General features: G+C 42.4%; 2 protein-coding genes across 3 annotated transcripts in view; both read right to left on the bottom strand.

Annotated features, from left to right (window-relative positions):
• msh3 (mutS homolog 3 (E. coli)) overlaps positions 1-3,588 on the bottom strand; it is a 52,755-nt gene extending 49,167 nt beyond the window's left edge. Inside the window, exons 1-4 of one of the 2 annotated variants that reach the window (XM_080765304.1) lie at positions 3,321-3,588; positions 3,020-3,149; positions 1,993-2,264; positions 1,160-1,366 (exon numbers count right to left, since the gene is read on the bottom strand). In XM_080765304.1, coding sequence (XP_080621430.1) covers positions 1,160-1,366; positions 1,993-2,264; positions 3,020-3,149; positions 3,321-3,482 — 771 coding nt within the window. In that variant the 5' untranslated portion in view covers positions 3,483-3,588. The remainder of the gene's footprint in view (positions 1-1,159; positions 1,367-1,992; positions 2,265-3,019; positions 3,150-3,320) is intronic. The other variant, XM_080765305.1, reaches the window with a different exon arrangement.
• Positions 3,589-6,860: 3,272 nt separating this feature from the next.
• Positions 6,861-18,879, bottom strand: LOC308316559 (myogenesis-regulating glycosidase-like). Its single transcript, XM_080765236.1, has 6 exons — positions 18,831-18,879; positions 14,863-15,197; positions 13,045-13,579; positions 12,079-12,883; positions 11,858-11,976; positions 6,861-10,445 (listed from the first exon to the last, which is right to left on the bottom strand). Exons 2-6 carry the CDS (start codon positions 15,138-15,140, stop codon positions 10,098-10,100), a joined length of 2,085 nt encoding a protein of 694 aa, XP_080621362.1. The 5' UTR covers positions 15,141-15,197; positions 18,831-18,879; the 3' UTR covers positions 6,861-10,097.
• Positions 18,880-22,447: the final 3,568 nt, after the last annotated feature.

Below are 22,447 nucleotides of genomic sequence, written 5' to 3'. Positions count from 1 at the left end.
ACACACCACAACCTCAGCTCTGCTGAATAGTAGCAAATTGAGCATATTCACACGGTGGCCATATTGCTCTTACATCAAAGCCTCACACTAAGTTCAAACTTAGCCTAGTTATAGCTTACCGGTAAATTGCTTGACTTAAAAGCCATTTAAGCTATAACTAGGCTACGTTTGAGGTGGTGCGACTGACTCCAGGGGCACTTTGGCTACTCCTACTCTAGTGTTAACTGGGTGAAACATTAATTGAATTGCAGCCCTAGTATTACCACTTTGACTACTACTATATAATTAATTGTAGAACACTTTCCCTGCGATTCGAGAGTTGCCCGAGTTATGTTTTCATTGTTTAATCCACGTTTTTAATCAGTTTTAAGTCATACGTGCAATCCACCAGGCGCGTTTTGATGACGTCATCGCAAAAAAGGTCTGTCGCGCCGGCGTGCAAAGGGAGTCCCTATTGTTTACAATGGGAAAGCTGCCGAGCTTCCTCGTCCGGTCTCTTGTTGTCATTCCCTCGTCCGGTCTCTTGTTGTCATTGCCACCTTGGAATACTTTTCAACTCTACGACAAGCGATTACACCGTTTTAAAGTGGATTTTCGGCCTGGGCCATGGCTCAATGGTCCAGGCACCTTGGCTGGTAATCCAGTCTGGCAGTGTGCTGCGGGTTCGACTCCCGATCCCGACAGCCTTTACTGCATGTCTTCCTCCCATCTCTCTCCCCATTTCCTGTCAGCCTACTGTCTGTCCCTCCATAAAAAAATATAAAATAAAGGCGAAAGCCACGCAAAAAGAAAAAACATTTAAAGTTGATTTTCATGACAAGCAACTCAGCGGTCGGTGCAGTGGCTGTTCGAAGGTAACTTTAACCCATTTTGGGCGGCCTTTTGGTCTGCTATTTTTGAAAAATCGAAGAACCACTGACATAGAAACATAGCTTTTTCAGAAAACTGTCAGGATGTAGAAGACATTTTTAGAATCTGATCTCAGGTCAAAATGGGTTCTAATCATAGGCAGGGAAGCCTGAACGACGGTCGTAAATGTGCGGCACAGATCCCGTTAACCTATTCAACCCGGAATAGCATCTGTGTCATTTTGAAAATGATCGATTATGAAAACAACACACACTTTTGTTGGGAATGACACCAGTTCAACAGCACAAACCTCTGCATCCTCTCCAAAGAACCTGTACTTGTATCCACACTCCACGGCCAGTAATGCATCCCCATGCTGCTCCTTTATCTGGATAACCTGCTGTTCCAGGGGCGTGTAAACAGTCTTAGTAGAGCGTTTACAGGGCTGGTCAGAAGGAGAACTCCGCTCTGCACTCATTCCTCCTCCTGGCTTGACAAACTTGGTCATGCTGAACCCCTGGAGATGGACCAAACAAACCTATATTTTAACCAGTTGAAATTCACTTCAACAAACAACAGTTCATCGACCAGGTTTTTTCACTGACAAACTAAATAAAAATGCAATAAAAACTAAGCTATGATGACTAAAACTATGACTAAATATACTGACAATTTCGTCAACAAATTAAAGCTAGACTAAAATGTTAGGGAGGGACTAGTGGAGAAGAGATCAAGTAGATCAGTCATTTTATGCTTGTTGTTGTGTGCAAATATCACACTCCGAAAATAGATGATCTGAGCTTGTAGAAGCTGAGGCATTTCAACGCCAACACGGCCAGTAAATATACGTTATAGTAGACTAAGTCAACTGTCGTATTTCGTCGACTAAAACTAAAACATTTAAAATTTAGTAAGAATTGTGCAGCCCTACATTCTATCTAATTGTGCTTACTTTTTATTGTTGCTTATCTTTATTTTGAGCAAATAGTTGTAAATAGTTGATTTCAATCGTATCACACCATTGTTTCGATGGAATGTGCCATCCTCAATGAGACAAATTCCTTGTATGTGCAATCATAAAAATGAAAATAAACCGGACGAGTTGATGCCTTTGACAGCATCCGTGAAGATAATAGTTCTTACCTGCTTTTCACCTGCTTGTCTCCACTCTTCTGTGACTTCTGCCTCCCTCTCTTTCTTTTGGAGTCTGTCATTATTGTGGCACTTCTCACTAACATCACAAGGGGGCGTAGTTGTCTTTCCTGGGTCACAGCTTGCACCTGTGGTGTCACCAGGTCCCTTCACTTCCCCCTCAATCATGGCATGGGGCTCAGTTAAGCAGGCAAAACCTTTCAGCCGTGCCATGGTGTATGAGGAGAGGCCGGCTGCTACACGACACGATGGTGTTTTGGTCTCTGAAGAAAGAGGAAATACAATAATGGAAACATTATGTATTATCTGTGTATACGCCCTATGGTATACGCATAGTTTCATTATATAGTATTCCACTGTTAGGTTATTAGCTTCCGTATGATTCTTGATGACTATGTATTTGATGTATTACCATGTTTTGTTCTGCTTACTGTAAATCGTTCTGGATTAAGAGCATCTGCTAAATGCCTAAAATGGCATTACGACAGTACAGGGGACTATTGAATAGTTGCTCCTACTCAGAATTAAGTGCTTGGTGTCTATTATTTGTAATATGCTGGGTTCATTCAGATTTCTCTTCAGTCAAAGTAATCAGATGTTTATGGAGCAAACACACACACACACACGCACACACACACACACACACACACACACACACACACACACACACTGGCTGAATATATCTGATCTACAAGCCCACAGACTAGTTGATTGTCTATTTTGTTAATGGGCATAATTCCATCTCAAATCTCTAAAACTAACTAACTTCTAAAGATCTAATCCTAACCTGAATGTTTTTCTACCAATAAAGAAATCTTTTTATAACCATAAAATCACCCTTTTTTGCTTGTCATGACATATGACAGATCAGATGTAATGACATTACGTCTGGAATCAAGCCAAGGGCACAACGTCCATCTGACCATCTCTCACATTCTACTATACGTGGGGACATTTGGTCCTCGTAACGTAAGAATAGTCAGTACACACACACACACACACACACACACACACACACCTTCTTTGACGCTCTGGTCGGATACATCCTCACAGTCCACATCCTCCACCTGGTGACCATTGTGGGACCGTTTAGCTCGTTTTCCTGGCAACCCGAAGCCATCATCAGAGCCAGAGGAGACGTGCTTCTGCTGCAAGAGTCAGCAAGACACAAGTAAACATCTCTCGAACTGTCGAACATACATGACTGTACAAGCTATGGTGGTGGATAATACACTGCACATTGATTGGTGACTGGTGTTGGTGACATGACATCAGTTCAAGTACAATGAAGTGTGATAGGACTACTACTACTACCTCACCTTGCCTCTAGAAAGCTGGTGGTGCTGCTCAGCGGGCTTTTTATTATGGTTATTCCCTGATTTGGTGTTAGAATGAGAATCACTCTTGCCGCTCGAACCCCCGAAATACTTGCTAATGGAGGTCTGGACGCCGGTGCAGGACTTCTTGAGTGATTTAGGCATGCTCGCGATTCCTTCCTAACAACACAACCGGGCGGTTATGCGTCACGAATTAATGCATGATTAATTTGCCAGTACAAAACCTATATCATAAAAGACAACCCCTGGTTATTTCAAAACATTGTGGTACTGTCGCATGTGCTGAGATCACACCGACACCGGCGCGTAAATGACGTGGGATGACGTTGAAAACAGATTACCGGTATTTGTCTCCATCTACTGGCAGCAGTACCAGTACAATGTTTCTTCGACTATGCAAGTATGCATGCACCTCCTGGTACCACCTCTAATAAAGGGCAAGGCTCCAGACTTCCCAAAACAAACTGGTCAGGCTACTACTTGGCCTGCACACTCCCGAACCCACCTCACCCATGCCCACTTTGACAGGCTGGAATGGCTTAGGGTTTACGACAGAGTACAGTACAGCATCTTGCAATGGGTCTGGTCCACAAGATTCGCTACACCAGCAAGATACCCATAATGGTGCATGTATGTAACTGTCTAAATACTTCCTTAATGTCAACAAAGTCCACACCCACAACACCAGAGGGGTTTCAACAAACCATGTACAACCCAGATTCGGCACAAACAAGGGACTAAATTAATTTTGCTCTACCAACAGTCAAGAGACATGACATCAAGACATGTGAATCCCTTTACTCCTTCAAAACTGCTCTCAAAGGGCACCTACGGCTGCCATTAAAAACTGGCCCCTGTCAAATCTGAATCCCCCACCCACCCCTTTATCCCCTAATTGTATGTGTTATGATGATTATATACTAAGTACTGGACCCTCATCTGGTTCTGGTGTGTGACAACCCGGTTGAACATTTCCGTGGTTCGGCGGCGGACAGACAGACAGGCCGGCCCGGGAGAAGATTAATGACACGAGGCTGGTCACATTAAAACGTTCACAAAGTTTATTACACATACAGAATCATATATACCTCTGGATCCTGGTGTCCTAATGCCGTGCCACTGAGACATAACAATAACATCAGCTAGCAGCAAGTTGACCTTGCTCTATGAGCTGTCTCCAGTGGCTATCAAGACAGTCAGTCTATCACTCCAGGCAGTACACAATACATATCAAGTACATTCCATATTCACATACAAGTACCTTGTATGAGTACACAGCATGTTGTATACTACAACAGTATGTTTCTTAGATCTTTTCCCTTTTTACCTCCTCTATGATTTCCTGTTTTGACTATAGTGTATATTCGTACGTCTCTTGATGTTTTGATTAATTGAAAATGGTGGACCCTATTGTAAACATGTCTAATGCTTTATGGTGTCATCCACTCAAAGTTAACAGTTTTTGTATTGAGTTGTACTTGAAATGTACTGTAATTCTGCAAACTGTTAATATATCAATCAAAAAGCAGCACTGAGAATAAGGGAATACGTTCAAAATTAAGGGGGAGTTGGATAAAATGGCAGAACACCTGCTCTGTGTATTCCTATTCCATACCATTGTACTTACCGTTACTGTATCTTAGATTCTTGACTGTGAACCAGGCTCTTGACACTGTGATGTCAAGGTCATGATCTAGGGGGAGGGACTCAATCTGAGGGTACTGGATAAAAGTGAACTTGTGTGCATCTGTATACTGACGAAGATCTGTCAAGATCGAAACGTTGTCGTTTATTTATTCAATAAAGTAATTATTTACCAAAAGAATGGTGTGCGGGCCCTACCTCCTTCCATAATTGCCTTATTGGCCCTGCACCCACTGTCGAGGTGCATGTAAATAGGTATGCTCTGAAAAGGTCATGATCTAGCCCAAGATTTACTCCTGCTAGTCATGATCATTGCGAACGCAGTGAGCACTTACTATGATTGCGAACGCAGTGAGCACTTACTATGAGACCTAGCAGATCATGTCTGTGTGTCTGTGTGTCTGTCTGTCTGTCTGTCTGTCTGTCTGTCCCGCTTTTGTGCCCATATATGGAGCTGAGTGATTACGTCACCATGACTCAGCCATAACCATATAAGGAGTCCCCAAAGCAGCTATACGTCCAAAACCCAAATATGTACGAGCTGCATTCGCTTCCCGCGTTTGCGCTCTTACTGGTTACTTGTACAGTGAGCGTCATGCTCTATGACCACAACAAACCGAGGACTACCATTGTCCATTACAAATATTCATACATGCATATTCATATGCATTGGCAAAGCATGATGAGTCCAAAGTTATAAGATTCATAAATATCAACAGAAGGGAATGAATAACAAAGCCACCGGAACACGTGAACGACAACAAGTGCACGAAAGAATTGAAAGGTCATGTAGGCAACCAAAACTTTTTCTACCATATAGCCTACAAGCCGTTAGTTATTCAGTCTAGTAATTTATCCACAAGATTAACTTTTTTCACTTAGGCTGGTTACTGGTAGAAGGAAAAGGTCATTTTGGCTAATGTTATTCAGGTCACTTGTAAAGAGCCTTTGTTAAGAAATGCAAATGCTGAAAAACAAGCCGGTTTAAAAAGGTTGGACCCACAATCCACTTCTTTTAAAGCCAGTCCATTACTCTATTTGTACACCAGCCTTGCACGATGAAGCTGTGTGGAACCCAGCTTGCATTTCTTTTTATGACTATATCTACAGGTAAGAAACCTGTATACTCATTAAAAGTTACAATCAGTATAAGTGGTTGTCTTATTGCTGCAATTTGTTTACAGATGTTTTCCATGTTGATGAATAACAGTAGAATAATGAGGCCTTTTCTAGCTCAATTTGTAACGTCTCCCTAGTTCATGGATTAAGATGCTTCGCATGTACTGCAACTGAACCCCATTCGTGCACAGACACCAAATCATGTCCCATCGTCTTCAACCGCTGTTTCTCCTTACAATTTGAGGGTAAGATGGCACACCACTCCTGTATGAAGTATAGTTCATATTTAGGTATTTATACATGGGTGAGATGTCATATATCAAACAGGTTGCAAGTTTGTGTAATCAAGTAATCAGTAGCCTAAACTTGTACCAACCAATTGATGCTATTTTTTTAGGTCAGTGTTTCATTTCTTCCATTTTCTTCTGTTTGCAGGTTATAACATGGTCACCAAGGGCTGTCAGAGCAGCATAGCATGTGGAGGTGCAATGGCTTGCTGTGAGGGAGACTTGTGTAACAGCACCAAGCACACTGGTCCTAACATCATGCTGCTGCTGTTGTCCTCAGCTGTTATTCTCCTCAATTTGAAGATCTGAAAAAAGTTACTTAATTCTTGAGTGAAATGGGTTGCTTTGTTCTCTCCTTGCACCAATTCCTGTTTGTTTGGTTCAATGGCAAGAAAATCACATCTGTTAAACTAAAGTCTCTTGTCTTCCTGGTACACTAATAAACAGAACAATAATTAAATCTAATAATTGGTCACCACAAAACTGTTACTTTTTATTGACCACTATCAGTACAGTGTTCACATTTCCAGGTAATAGGTTGGTTACAAAAACCTATTTTGAAAGGACAGGGATAAAACGACACAAAAACAGTTTGAGGACTGGTGTATCAATGTGACATGCACAGTCAAATATGAAGTGTTAATTTAACTTTGAAAGCATAATTAGCACTACAGATTTTACTGCATAGCTTCTTGGTTAATTTACACAATCAAGGAGGATAACAAATGAGAAGGCCACAATTTGACTTGTAGACTCTCCGATCTACTGAAAAACTGGAACAAGAAATGTAAAGCGTAGCATCTTTTCCACAAAAACTAGGAAATCAGGCAATGTGGTTTATCTATGGCACACTGGCTATTAGTCCTCAAATAGTCTTAATGAGGCAGAAAAGTTAACATTTATTGGGAGACTGGAATAAGAAAATCTACACCCTACTAGAAAAGCAAGGAGTTTAAGAGTGACAACATACTAATGAGTGAAAAATAAATAAATTATGCCGTGTTTAATTGTTTGGGCTGGAGAAGTGACACATTCATAGTATCTTCCATTTAAGTTGCAGCAAATACAGTGTACAGTACACTATGAAAAACCACAACCACATATAAGAATATTCATCCATGGCTTTTTGAAGGCTCTCCCATGGTAATGAGCCCATGGCTCATTGTCATTATCTCCTCATCATGTCATTATCAAAGCACAGAGTTGTGTATTGCGAATGAAGAGATGGATTTTGTCCAAAACTGACACCCTAAAGCAGATGAATAGTTCAATACACACACTTTTTGTTTATGTAATCCCTTATTATATCCCTATCAAGAAAGCAATCCAAGATAATAGTAATACATTCAATAATATTACATAAGAATAATAGATCACATAGTGGACACAAATAAATTAAGCCGGTCATTTCAAAGCATTTCCTTGCAATATATTACTATGACACCTGTTGACATTGAGCAAATCTCAAGGTGCAAATAATTATGATCATAGGCAGTTGGATAAAAGATTGAAATCTCAAATCATATTATTTCAAGCTTTCATTGCCATCAGGTAGGAAATTGAAGGCCATATATATATACGTAGGCATGAATTATAATGCAGCAGGCATTTTTTTAACCCAACCTGGCTGGCTGTTATATGGTTATGATATCTTAACTGAGCTGATAAGGCAAAGGAACAAGGCGGGAGCATGTTGCTGAAAGACATGGACGGGATATTTGAGGACAATCTCTGTTTAGCAAGGCAAACGAAACGCACATATTCAAACAAATGCTACAATGTCCTTCATATGATTAACTGCACACTTTTGAGTATATAAATAAAATAAACTTATGGGCTCTTTAATGTCTTCCCTGAGCTGTGATTGTATTAACCAGTCTGAGTGAAAATGCACAATACAGTAGCTGTTGGCACTCAAATGGTGAACAGTTAACACCACAGATCAAGGAATGTTGACATAAACATTGTCAGTGTGCTGAGTGACACGCCTAAGCATGATCTACATAACAAAACACCCGTCTGTACAGATGCTCCAATCCTATCCAAAAGCTAAAAAGGAAAAACTAAGCTAAGAGAAAGTGCTTTGGGTGACTACTGTGCACACAATTGGCCTGATAATGCAAATGGTTGTAATATGCTTATAGTTTTGTTCATTTTAGCTCAACTGGTGGGAACAGCAAAAACCCTTTAGGCTTTCCTATAAAAGAGCCAATTCCATGTTGACATCAGGTCAGGAAACATCAGGTAAACTTGGAATGTCCTCTGAGTCGGGGTGCAATGTCCAACTCAGAGTGCACTATTTGTTGCACTTCAGGACCCCAACAGTGTCAAACTACAAACTAAAATACACATTGCTTATTAAATACCAGTGCATCTTTTACTCTCACACACAAAGCCACACGTTAATATGGGACTTGGTCTTGCATACCTAGTTTAAAAACAGGTGGGTTGCACACATCCAGTCCATCGCTGGTGCTGGACAATAGGTAGATACAGTTTAAAAGAGAGAAGTCTGCACACAGCTCTGCTCCACAGTGCTTAATTTATTTTAAAAACACTGGCATTAATCAGACACAACATATTGACCATGGTTGGCCTTCATCAGGTAACAAAGTTAATGACAATGACAGCCTCCCTTATAGGGTCACGTGACTTCATGTAACAGTTTTTTAAATACATTAAGCACTGGAGCAGAACTGTGTGCAGAGTTCTCTCTTTTAAACATAGTCTTGTGTAGACATATGATCAGAGATCAGCTTAAACCAGTTGAAAACAATTAGGAAATGTTAAAATAAAAGCATTGCAGAACCAATGCAAAGACTTTAGGGCGGTCCTTCATATTGGGACGGTATCGAGACGGGTTTTCAAAGTAGTAGGCGTAGGTTTGTTGGCACTGGTTTTTCCCCGCGATTCAAGGCCATTCAATAAGACGTATCATTGATCTTTGATTGCCTGGATACGCGAGACTAAATGAGACTATTCCTACAGCCATTTGATCAAATTCCCTGAAATAAAGTTCAAAAGATGGCACAGAGATGGGGCGCTCAGGTAGCTCACCTGTGGAGCGTGTCCCATATGAAGGCCAAGTCCTTCTCGCGGTGGCCTGGGTTCAAATCCCACCGAGGCCCTTTGCTGCTTGGCATCCCTTTTCTCTATTGCTTGGCACTATCACAGAATACTAGAAAAAATATCGTTAGAAATATGGCACAGAAACACGGCGATAGTCGGCGTAAGTTGATCTGAAACCACAACAACCATTCAAGCCTAGGTGCTGTAGTAGACCAGGAAGTAAAGTCTTGAATCTAACATCCGTAAAATGGAAGACTGTGTGATCTGATCACGATACAATCTCAGGTCAGTTTGACTATTAGCTTTGGAAGGCACACATGAGGATGGAACAGCTGAAAGATGAGAATCAAAGGATTAGAAAGTGGGGCGCTACTATGATCTAGCTGTGGGCAGAGAGCAGGGTCAGTGGAGATGTGGGCTTAATCGTTATTTAGAGTTTGCTGTCCGCTTTTGGCCAGTTCTCCATGAAAACAAGCATCCTGCTCTCCCTTGACTTGTGTGCTCACTAAAATCTGTGTGGTTGTGTTTAAGCCATTCAACTTGTGTGCTCACTAGAATCAGTGTGTGTGTGTGTGTGTGTGTGTGTGTGTGTGTGTGTGTGTGTGTGTGTGTGTGTGTGTGTGTGTGTGTGATCTGTCATTCAGTGCACCCATGTAAAGTAAGCTATTTCGTCAAGGTCCACAGGGTAGTCTGTGAGATACATGGGGCCCTTATCGAAGTGCTCTCCCTTGTAGCTCTTCCACCGTCCTGCCGGCAGGTAGATGTCTCTCTCCTGCTTACCGGGCTCCAGCACTGGAGCCACCATTAGGTCATCCCCGATCAAGAACTGGGAGTCGATCTTATAGGCTGCCTCATCGTCGTTGGCGATCCACCAGAGGGGGCGTACAATCGGGTCTCCCGTATGCAGCACTTCCCCGGCCAGTTCTAGAACCCTCGGGGCCACCAAGGTCTCATGAAGCTGAGTGAACTTCTGTGCTATCTCCACAACCTTTGGATAACAGCATAAACATGTTAGCATGACAGGGTAACCGAGACCTTGAATGACCATCAGCTTAACCTCTTGATGGCAAGTTGGCACATTGATTAGGGAGTTGGGACACTGCCTTGTAGCAAGGGCTGCTGCCTTAGGTGTATTTAGGCAAGTGCATTTACCTGCTTACCCACGAACCAGGGTTCAACATTATAAATGGTCTGGTGGCCCAGAAGAACGATTTAAAACGTCTGGACCAGTAGAGCACACCTCCTACTTCCCTGCTCGGGCTACTAAAATAATGTTTTGTAAAAAATAATTAAAGAAAACCACACCTGTGTGAAGTGAGGGGCACTCTTATCATCGTACATCATCATGACGTAACATGTCGATTTGCTCAGACACATATGACGTAAGTTCTCCATTCAATGTCAATGGGAATTTAACAAAAATACTGATTTACTCGTCTACAATTCATGACATAAATTTCTTCATTCATTGTCAATGGCATTTAATGTTTGTGTTAGGACAAAAATACCGACGTGCTCAGACATGTAATTTCTCTATTCATTGTCAATGGGAAATTAACATAAATACCGATTTGCTCGTCTACATATGACGTAAATTCTCCATTCATTGTCAATGGCATTTAATGTTTGTGTTAGGACAAAAATCGACACTATAGCTGCGCCCCTCAAAAAAGCCCTGAATGCTGCAGTAGGTCAATGCTTGCCCCGGCGAGACGCGTGCATTCTCTACAGTGCACAGAGAAGTGTTTATTTCATCCTTTCATCTCTGTGGTACAATTATTTAAAGCCAGTGACAAAGAAAAGAAAGTCATTGGAAAATTTGAGGGAGAATGAGAGTACAAGACGAAAATAAAACATTTCACTGTTGTGATGTGCATGTGTTCATATGAGAGTGTTATGAGGGAGTTATGTGATACAATAATGAACAATTTCTACCGTAGTTATAGTAGTTTATATTTACTTATTTGCATATGATATTATATGGAATCAATTTTTAATTCTTGATACATTTTCCTGCGCTAGTGGTTACAATGGTGGGGCCAGTGATATTTAAAAGCCACTGGACTGGAGCAATTTCCCTTGTCGTCTACCCTGCTCCTAACCATCATAATCCATTCTCCAGCACCCGGACACCAGCTCCAGCTCAAAGGCCAGGCCTTTTTGGTCAAGGGCACTGGTATGAGATGTGAATGTACCTAGCATGGATGTCATTTGGTGTGACTAAACCCACGTGAACAGCACAGAGAAAATGCTAACTCTACAAAGAAAGGCCCCCAGTGGGAAACCCAGAAGCTTCCTGTTGTGAGGCAACAGTGCCCCTGTAGCCACCCACAGGTTTCCAAGGACAGTAATTTATAATAATTATGACTGTGATCATTATCAACTGGTTAGCTTTCTCACCTCTTTGTCATAGGCCCAGGGTGGTATAGAGAACTGCATGGCAGGCATGAAGGCAGACAGCTCTAACCATCGAATGTAGAGCTCCTTATCCGGCAGACCATCTTTACCATCTAAACCACCTGAAACACAACACAATACTCAAGAAGACTACCCTGGATTATAAAACCACATCAAGACAAGTCATCCAACTTAAACGCATATGTTCTGTGGGTGTTACATACGTGTGGTGCGGTTGGGGTATGCGTTGCCTCCTATCATGTCAGGCAGGACGAACTGGTAACCCAGTATGCCTATAGTCAGCACAGTGGGGATGATGGACTTGAGGCCCAGCTCATAGCCCCACACAGAGTCCCTGTCAATGATCCTGAAAAAGCAGGAAATGTTCTGACTCTGGTATCCCACCCTTAACTCAGCACGTTCGCTGAATGGCATGGCCATCTCTGTGTAGCGGCGGGTGAAGGTGGAAGGGTCAGCGAGGGGCACCAGGGTGCTGAATTGCCGTGGGAGGTAGCTAGTCTCCCCGGCATCAAACTTGAAGGAGACCACATCGTAGCGCTCCTTGAGCTCGTGGAGTTGCGCCGAGTACCACTCACGGGCATCTGGGTTGGTGAAGTCCAAGATCCCGCCGATGCCATTCCACCACCGGACAAGGGCGGGCAGCTCGCCACTTGGCTCGCGCACGAACAGCCCTCGCTCCACACCGACACCAAAGTTAAAGGAGTCATAGTTGATGAACGGATGTGTCCACAGTGTCACCCGGAAGCCATCCTCGCGGAGTTTGTCAAACATGTCGCTGGCGTTGGGGAACTTCTGCGGGTCGAACTCAAACTCCCCATAGTCAGCGGTGTAGCGATCATCCAGCTCCAGGTGGGAGCAGTTGAAGCCATGCTTGGTGATGTCAGAGGCATAGCTCAGAAGCTTCTCCTGGGTAATGGCTGTCTTGTGGAGGGCCCAGGTGGACCACACCGGGTGTTTGAACACATCAGGGGCAGGGACCTTGATCGGCTTCTGGAAATACCTCCGAACCTATACAAAACGTGGACACACAAACACACAAGAATTTGGGCAAAATGTGTATAGATTTAAAAGAAATACAATAATTGTTTACAGCATTTTGGACAGGTACTAAATTATAGCTCTTGAAATCAGAACAAGGTAAGAACATATGGCATATTTTGGAAACGCACCATGTATTTGTGAATGGAGGTGACGTCAGACCCCACGCACACCCTGTAGCTGAGTTCAGGCAGGGCCTTTTGTCCTTCCAGTGGTCTGTATGGCGAGTCCTGGTAGCGCGCCTGGAACCTCAGAGTCCTGTCTCGCTCCGACCAGCCCAAGTGAAAGGGAACAGAGTCGTTAATCTTGATGGCAGTGGCGTTCGACGACAGCCAGTAGCGTTCCAGGATCCCCCCAAAAGCATTGCGGTTGGAATAAACGTCGCTAGTGATGAAAGGGCGTGGTTCCTCTTCACCCTGGATGCTGATCGGCCAGTGCTGCGTCGCAGTCTCCGCCCCTCCGTACCAGTGGGATTCATTATAGGACATGGCGTGTTCCACCAAGCGCTCATGCTCCAGCTCCTCCCAACGAACGCGGTAGCACATGACCGTGTCCTTGTGTCCATCCACTGTCTGGATGAAGAAGTTGAGCTTTCCAGAGTCTGATTGGCTGCAAGCCAGGGTGTTACTTTCTTTTGAGCATGAGTCGAGGTCCAGAGTCCCAGACCTGAGGAGAAGAGGAAGTGAGAACATGTGGGGGTTGTGCACAGCACTTATAATTTTAACATCTAATCAAGCTTTTGTGAGCATCTCGGACAGTTTTTAAGTTGGTTGATTCAGTATTTAGATATTTGATATTCTTTTTGATCAGAAACGCCCCCTTCCTATTCTGAGTAGAGTTAAAATGACCTCAATCATGTTTGAAAGTGAAATATCCTTTAAGCTGCATATACATCATTGTACAGCAAACAGTGAAAACAGGCAATCAACAAGCACACAATGTGTCACGACTCACAATGCAATGCGTTGTGACCTTGCTATTTAAGCTATTTTTGTGACCATTTCAAAAGATATCTGCCTGAATTAGTTCACAAGCTATGCATAATTTATATTAGATCAATTACACAGTACAATCTAAAGTGTTCATTTAACTATTGAGAGTGAACAAAAACAAAATGGACATATACAGTATGGGTCCATTTTGTTACATTTGTACACTTTCAAGAGTTACAATAATCCTGGTGTAACGCCCAGGATTACATTAGGTAATTGACACTGGGTGAAAGAATGGGTTGCAAAAATCGTGGGATAAAAATTGTAGTAAAAAAGAAAATAGTTACAATTGAATGAATTAACATTTTACTGTGTAATATCATTAGACCTCCAATCCTCCATCCTAACTTGTGTTATTCACACACCTTCTCTCCTATGTAAATGCAGGACATTGTTTTGCGTCTGTCTCTGTCTATACTGTCTATGTTTCTGCAAATCTACCGAGCATGTGACCAGGTTTTGTTCCTTCCCCTCAGGGTGTGTTAACTTATGTGTCGGCCTAGTGTCCAGCTTCTCATTGTCCATCCACACAGCACACACACAGGCTGGTATAGCTCGGAGTCGGCACCCAGCAGGGAGCACTATTGTCATTATGATCGTGTGCATTGTATTGATTGATGATGTTGCACAGTCTTGGGGACCATGCCACACCAATGAGTGAGTGACAAATAAACCCCTCTTGATTCAAACAAACGTTGACACAAAACTACATTTCTGAATGAGACTTGTGCCAGAAAACGTAGCCCAAATACAGAGATGCAATGCAATGTGCCGAAAGTATGATGAGGCTGATTAGATTTCAATTCATACATAAACACAGTTAGTCCAGCAAGAGAAAAGAGAATGGGGAGAGAGAGAGAGAGAGAGAGAGAGAGAGAGAGAGAGAGAGAGAGAGAGAGAGAGAGAGAGAGAGAGAGAGGGACGTCTAAATAGGGAGAATAAGAGAGGGGAATCCACCTGAAGGCCATAGTGAAGATGACAGCCCCCGCCTGGTTGCGGATGACAAAGCCGTCCTTGTTGAGGTCGAGAAGCTCGGCCTTCAGTAGCTGAGCCTTACGCAGTGAAGCGGAGTAGTAGCACCAGGAGACCACAGCGGCCAGCACCAGCACACAGCCCAACATGCCCGCCAGCACCAGGGGGCGTCCTTCGCGGCCCAGCTTCTTCTTCATTGGGGAGCCACCGCGCCCGCCGCCTATTATCTGGTCCCCAGGACCTCCGGGGACGATCTGGTACATAGTGCTGCTGCTGTCCTGCTGAGAAGTATTCCTAAATCGCTGCTGGTTTGTGCATCCCTGGAATAGTGAGATTAAACATACAGGTTCGGTAAGGTTTATTGTAGATCAACAGATCTAAAAGGTGTTAAGGTTTCATATATGAATAAGTAAGTAGCCTTGGGAAGTTGGGAACCGTTGGTGCCCAAGCCATGTGACTGAAATGTCAAGAGCCTATCTCCCTATCTTTCCTTAGCAATGCATGATGGATGTTGGTGTTGTCCTGGACAGTCAGCTCTCATTCAAAGCACACATTACAGCTGTCACTCAATCCTTTGGGTTTACAGTACACTAGTATATTATAGTCTAATATAGTTACAATAATAGAACATTCGAGTCAGCCCAGACTCCTGGGTGAGGAAGGTCTAACTCGTCGAGTACAAAACTCTGATGCTAGCCTTCAAAGCAATGAAAGGTATGGCACCCCCCATATCTTGCAAGTCTGATTGGACCCTACAAACCCTTCCGCACCCTCAGATCAGCCGACGCAGGGAGGCTGGAAGTACCTAAAAATGCTCCACACGTCCCAAACCCTTCTGGCTCCAAAAACTATGGAATGCACTTCCCATTGCAATCATTCAGAACTGCAGACTCACTCCCAATCTTCCGCCATAGTCTGAAAACCCTCCTCTGTTGCAACTGCCGTAGCACTTGCCCTAGCCTCGACGACCTTACAGGCATAGGCTCAACTTATGTTACTTAGATAGCATTTTATGTAGACATAGCACTCTATAGTGTATACGCATAGTTTCATTATATAGATAAAGACATTCCACCGTTAGGTTCTTAGCTTACGTATGATTCATGATGACAATTCTTATGTATTTGATGTATTACAATGTTTTTGTTCTTGCTTACTGTAAATCACTCTGGATTAAGAGCGTCTGCTAAATGCCTAAATTGTAATTGTAAATTGATCATACACACATAGGACACAACGCTAGTATGTCACTAGTATGTCATATTACATAATCGCGTATTAGCAATTATTTGAGATAATTGATACCAGTAAGACGCCTGGGGGCGAGAAGCAACCTCGCCCTAAAGGACGAGGTCACGTGCACTGGCCGTATATTGAGCTCGTCTTGAGTGTACAGGGTTTGATGAGGTCAGATCAACATATGGAATGTCAGAACAGGTCTGCTCCATATATGGAGATCTAAGGGTGGCAGCGTCTTGAGTTATATCTGAGGATTTAAGTCTACATTCCTTGTGCTTGTCTGCAGCAGAGTACAGCAGCTGCCTGCAGCAGCAGTTCAACTGAGAGCACGGTGGAAATCAGCTGCTGTGTGGCAGTACTGGCAGCATGCCAATCCCTGGAGGTAAAGGCACCAGATACACTGCAAAACACACTCTTAGATTCTACAATGTTAACGTGCAGACACCCTGTCAGCATGTTTGAATTACAGATTTATGAGATCAGGGCACCTTGGAAATCTGTAAACACTATTTATCTGGCATAGCCCTCAAATAACTGTACTGCTACAGTTCAGGTGTGGAAAGCCTATATTTCCACAACCACAATGTGGGCCAAACATCCACAGCAGAGCTGCTCAACTACACATTCAGTTCTATTCCAGCTCGACTAGCTGTATTGAAATATTACGTTTTCATCATCATATCTACAAGCTCACTAGTCCCGATGTAACACGACTATTTTCACACCGCTGTATGTAATAAAGTATGAAATAGACTAGTTAATTCAGTCAGTTATAAAAAAGAATCATTTTTTAATATATAAACAATGTAATAGAAGACTTGCTGCTTCAATCGATTATTCAATGAATTGAAAAAGTAATCAACGGTAAACGGTTTTGTCTCACAACTCTGGCCCAGGTTGTGGTTGTGTTTCAGGTAATCAATAAAAACGGGAGAGGCGAGAACAAGTTTGTAATGCCCCAATAAACCGTTGAGAGGAAGCCTGCAAGCAAATTTTGTTTAGTACGTGTATAAGTTAGTGAAAAATAAAACCTTCTTAATTCAAAATTTGTTCCAGCAATTATGAAATATTATGATAATCACAATCAATGCTTTAGAATGTGTTATGATTATTGTCATAAAGTATTATGATTATTTATGAGTTCTTATTGCGAACGCAATGAGCACTTACTATTATTATACATAATGCATTATAAACAGCATTATGCAGCAAGTGTTTTTTCTATCACAAAAAGAAAAATGTTTCTGGGTGGATTGTGACGGGTCTTTTTGTATTTTAATTTGGTACTAGTTAAGTGTACTGGTTTAAATTAGATCCATAAGGACATTTATAAATCACTGTATAGGTAAACGCAATAATTACTGGACAAATTCAACTTTGTTGTTATTGTTTTATTTTGGGATATTTTGTTGCATCTGTGCAAAAATGGTTTACATAGCCTAAATATCACACTTTTCCACGAGCTGCACATGGACGACATTCTCTCCGGTGAGGGGCCCGGAATGAGTGCAGCACTATATCAAAACTTGTATATGAAACTAGAGCACAATATCTGACTCCTATAGTCATAGGAATTCATTACTGGGTGGGTACAAGCGCAGTACAAACATAGAGCTACAAGTTTAAATGCCGACATGATCAGTCTGCTAACCGCGCTTGGATAGGACCAATCGATTGCTGTGTATTTGGAATACATGAAATGTATATAAGATTACAGACATTCTAGGGCTATTACCAATATTGGAAAGGTGATTATTTGGAAAGCCAGACAATAATGCCAGACAATATTGTTGGCTGCTAGGAGCGTCACAGAAAATGTTAAACCAAGAGTCACTTGTCCAACGGACAAGTAAAGTTTTTAGGCACTTGTCCGGAAAGATTTATTACTTGTCCCGGACAAGCAGACAAGCCTTAATGTCAAGCCCTGTAGTAGCATGTCAATGGTACTCTGGCTCTCATGACTGTTTACATGAATTATATTGCCAAAACATTAGTTTTATTATTACACACTAACTGCCTAATAGGACAAACACTACTAATTCATTAACATTTTTAAATAAGAAGATAGTAGCCTACAATAGTAGAAAATATAGCCTAAGTGTTTCTCTGTTCATGATTTAGAAGGTCTAACGCCTGTTTAAGCCTTTGGTTCCTCAACACCATTGTTTCATTCTTGTTGTTGGTAGACAACTGCTACACTGTGGCTGCTGGTCCAGCTCATGCGTAGACGTAGTCTTTGAATTATTCTACCCGAGGTAGAGGTTACATACTTCTACAAAAGGACTGTAGGACCATAGGTGAATATCATTCTACTACCCACTACTACTACTACTACTACAGTATGCCTTCGACAGCCGTGGAAAAACTCATCGATATTCTCGGTGCATCATTCTCTGGGCAAGTTGCTCCACATTTGTTCCATTGATTGATTGAAGTATTTATTAACAGTTTGCAGAATGGGTACAATTCACACGAAAGCACAACTCAATACAAAGACTGTTACTGTGGACGACACACTGATAAAGCTTATTTACAACAGGGTCCACCATTTTCAATTCATCAGAACATTAATAGAGACGTACAAATATACACTGACTTCTAAATAAAAAACAGGAAATCCATGGCCGTTTACTAACGCTACATTTGAATAAACATGTTCATTTTAATGAGCAACAAACGTCTATCATTTTAGTCCAATATGCAAGTTAACTCACCTTTCCCCCCCGACTCCTCTGTGTATCTGGGGTACAGTACTGACGAACACTGCGCATTTGCAAAACAAGTTTTCGAGATGTGACCGGATGTGGACCGAAAACAAACTAACTGTGCTTCTGGGAAATGTAGTGCCGTTGTGCCGATACACCTACAGTCAGAGCCATAAGGATCTGCATACAGTGACCTACTGGTAAGATCCCCCCTTTTATTATGGGTAAGAATCGACCCAAAACTAGAGCAAATTTAAACAGAGAATACACCCAAAGGTTTCATACAAAGTGAATGCAAAACATTGAAATACAAATAACTTTACTGCTGTCATATGGATGTATAACTATTATAATAATTATTATGGTCTTGTAAGATAGTTTTCTCTAAGTTTCAATGCAACAACTCTGTTTACACTTTTCTGTATGCCTATTTAAATGTAGCCTACATAGGTCTACATTGTTTTGTTTTGATTGGTTTGTAAATAATTGTTCAATTTGTAAACGTGTTGAATTGACAGGCTTTCTACCACTAGAGGGCAGCACTAGATAACATCACACCAGAAGCTGGGCGATTTATTTCCAATTTAGGTCCCATTATTAGATGTTATTTATTGGTGACGATATATATGTGTGTGTGTATATATATATGTGTGTGTGTGTGTGTGTGTGTGTGTGTGTGTGTGTGTGTGTGTGTGTGTGTGTGTGTGTGTGTGTGTGTGTGTGTGTGTGTGTGTGTGTGTGTGTGTGTGTGTGTGTGTGTGTGTGTGTGTGTGGCTGGCCGTTGAGGGGTTGTCATGTCTGTCTGTTTGGTGTGTGTGATTGGTGTATAGGCCTACACTACATTCTACAATGTTCAGAACATCCTGTGTGTGTGAATGTGAGTTCCCATATCTGCTGATGATACAGCTCCTGGCTGCCATGTGCAGGCTAAGAAAAACATTAGTCTAGTAATCCTGATCAAATGAATGAAACATCAGTCCTCCCCTCCCTCTATCTCTATCCCTATCTCCATCTCCTCTCTCTCTTTCTTTACTCCCCCTACCTCTCCCTTTCTTATCTGCCCCTCCTTCCCCTGCTCTTCTCTCTCCCTTGCAGAGTTCCATGCATGTGTAGGCAGAGGAGAGGGGTCAGGCTGTGTTGGACTGTTCCCTCAGTCTGATGTTGTTGGAGTGACCACCGTAGATAGATATCTTTATTGTCATTCAGCAGATACATAAAGACTCTGTCTCAGCTCACAACAAAAATAATGAAAGAAAATGTGATTTTGACTAAAGCTGACATGCGCTGAATGACTATGAATGAATATGGCATTTACTCCCTCACACTTTCTCCATCATTCGTGTCTTCCAAGTGAACCTGACCAAGAGTTTGTTTAAAGCTCTGGTTTTGAGGCGTGGTGCTGAATCAGCTGTGTGTAAATGGACAGGGGCTGCTCGCTACATGGTGCTGAATCAGCTGTGTGTAAACGGACAGGGGCTGCTCGCTATACACGCTCGCTGCAGGACCAAAGTGGAAACAACTTCCCCTGAGTCACCTTCCAGCTCAACACAAGACCATAGAATGTAAACAAATCACCAGCTGAGGCAAAAGGCCTCCTCTTGGTAGTCTGATGCTTGATTTATAGTCTGTGATAAAACAAGTATAATTTGGGTAACCACTGCGCTCCTCCACTCAGTTCTGGTGAACGGCAGTACTGCTGCTGGTTTTTTAGTCAAGCCATCTGCCCATCTCATAACCTCAACCTTTCCTACACATCCCCCATCCAGCCTCCCGACTGCCACTTGTTGCCTGCCTGCCTTACATGATCTTTCTAATCAAGTCAACTGCCACGTAACTTTTTGTTTTCCCTTTCCCATCTTTATTTATTTATTTATTCATATCCTCTGCCCAACCACACTTCCAAGCCTCTCGTAATTCTGCCCTCCCTGACCACTGTATACAAGCCCTCACCTTTTCATTCTCTAAACACCTACTGCAGTCTGTCTCCATTGTGGTCATCGCCCTGTGTCTGGCAGGCAGCGGCTCCCCCCTAAAGAGCTGAGACGGTGAGTGAGTGCAGCTGAGAAGCGACTAGTAGGAAGGAAGTATATTCAGCAGGAGTGAAGACGAGAGAGATGATACAACACAGAAGCCAGACAGTATGTAAGATAAGATAAGATAAGATAAGTTTATTAAAGGAAATTACTACTGCACTAAAATCATATAGTACCATGTTTCTATTTAATATCTTGATTGAGGTGGAATGCATGAATATTTGTATTGGTTCAGTTCTGGTTCATTGGTTTTCAGTCTGCACTTTGGCATTCTGAACAGCCTGTTCAGAATGGGGGGGGGCGGCACACAGTTTTCAGGTAAACCGCAAAGGGTACTTTTTCTAGTATACCTTATGTGTGCTTTTTTGTTTACCTCACTCCTTGTTATTCTTATATTATTTATTCAGATATTGTTGTTGTTGCTATAATGTTGAGGAATCAAAACCAACGTTTCTCATTACACAACAGCTGCTGTCTAATTTGTAGTACCCAATGAGTCATGACATGAGTTAGCTTTATATCACATATTCAAATTGGAAAACCTTATTCCTAGTACAGAAAATATAGTTATGAGACACCACACACACACACACACACACACACACACACACACACACACACACACACACACACACACACACACACACACACACAGACACACACACACACACACACACACACACACACACACACACACACACACACACACACACACACACACACATTTGTAAACCCCTTAAACTGCTTGGCTTAACACACCATCAACAGCCTGTTGGAAAGAACACATCAGTAAGCTGACCCTGGCACGTTTTACCCTGAACGCAAGGATGGTGGCAGCCACGTGGGAGAGTGGATGAGGGGAACAAGGGAAGGGATGTGGTAAATCTCCCACAATAGTCTTTTTTCCGCAGAGATTATTATTCCCAGGCACCCAATGAGTCCCAGATAATCCCCCAGTGGGAGGGGTGAAAGGAGTGAGAGGCACAGCACCTGTTTTCAAATCTTTACCTATATGCACCGATCTGAGTGAAACAGGGAGTGTGCATGCACACTCCCTAGATGCCAAGGAAAAACCTTGTGTGTGTGTGTGTGTGTGTGTGTGTGTGTGTGTGTGTGTGTGTGTGTGTGTGTGTGTGTGTGTGTGTGTGTGTGTGTGTGTGTGCGTGCGTGCGTGCATGTGTACTCTACATATCTAAGCTCATAATCACGTGTATGTACCCCTATTGCACGTGTATGTTTGTACAGTATGTGTGTATTGAGGTCATTCGAGCCCGGGTGACACGCATAAACACAGACATTGTACCATATTGAGCTATAACAGGCGACAGATTTGGGAAGGAGGATTACTTGTCAACCAGCATTGGACATACATGGCAATGTATGTGAAGAACAGGGAGATCATACATCATCGTCAAGTAGAGAGCTACTCAAGGCTACACTGTTTCTTCAGGAACACTATTTTCTAGTAGTATATGATTATATAATTTTACTGTTTTCTAGTAACTAGTAAATTTTATATAATTATTTTTTTTGCCTGTCTGTCTGCACGTGTGGTAAATCATAGCAATGTTTTGCCGTTGTATGAAAGGAGTA

This window comes from Protomyctophum bolini (genome assembly GCF_963924005.1).
Source record: "Protomyctophum bolini genome assembly, chromosome: 6".
Lineage (NCBI taxonomy): Eukaryota > Metazoa > Chordata > Actinopteri > Myctophiformes > Myctophidae > Protomyctophum > Protomyctophum bolini.
This window is presented reverse-complemented; position numbering and strand designations above follow the sequence as displayed.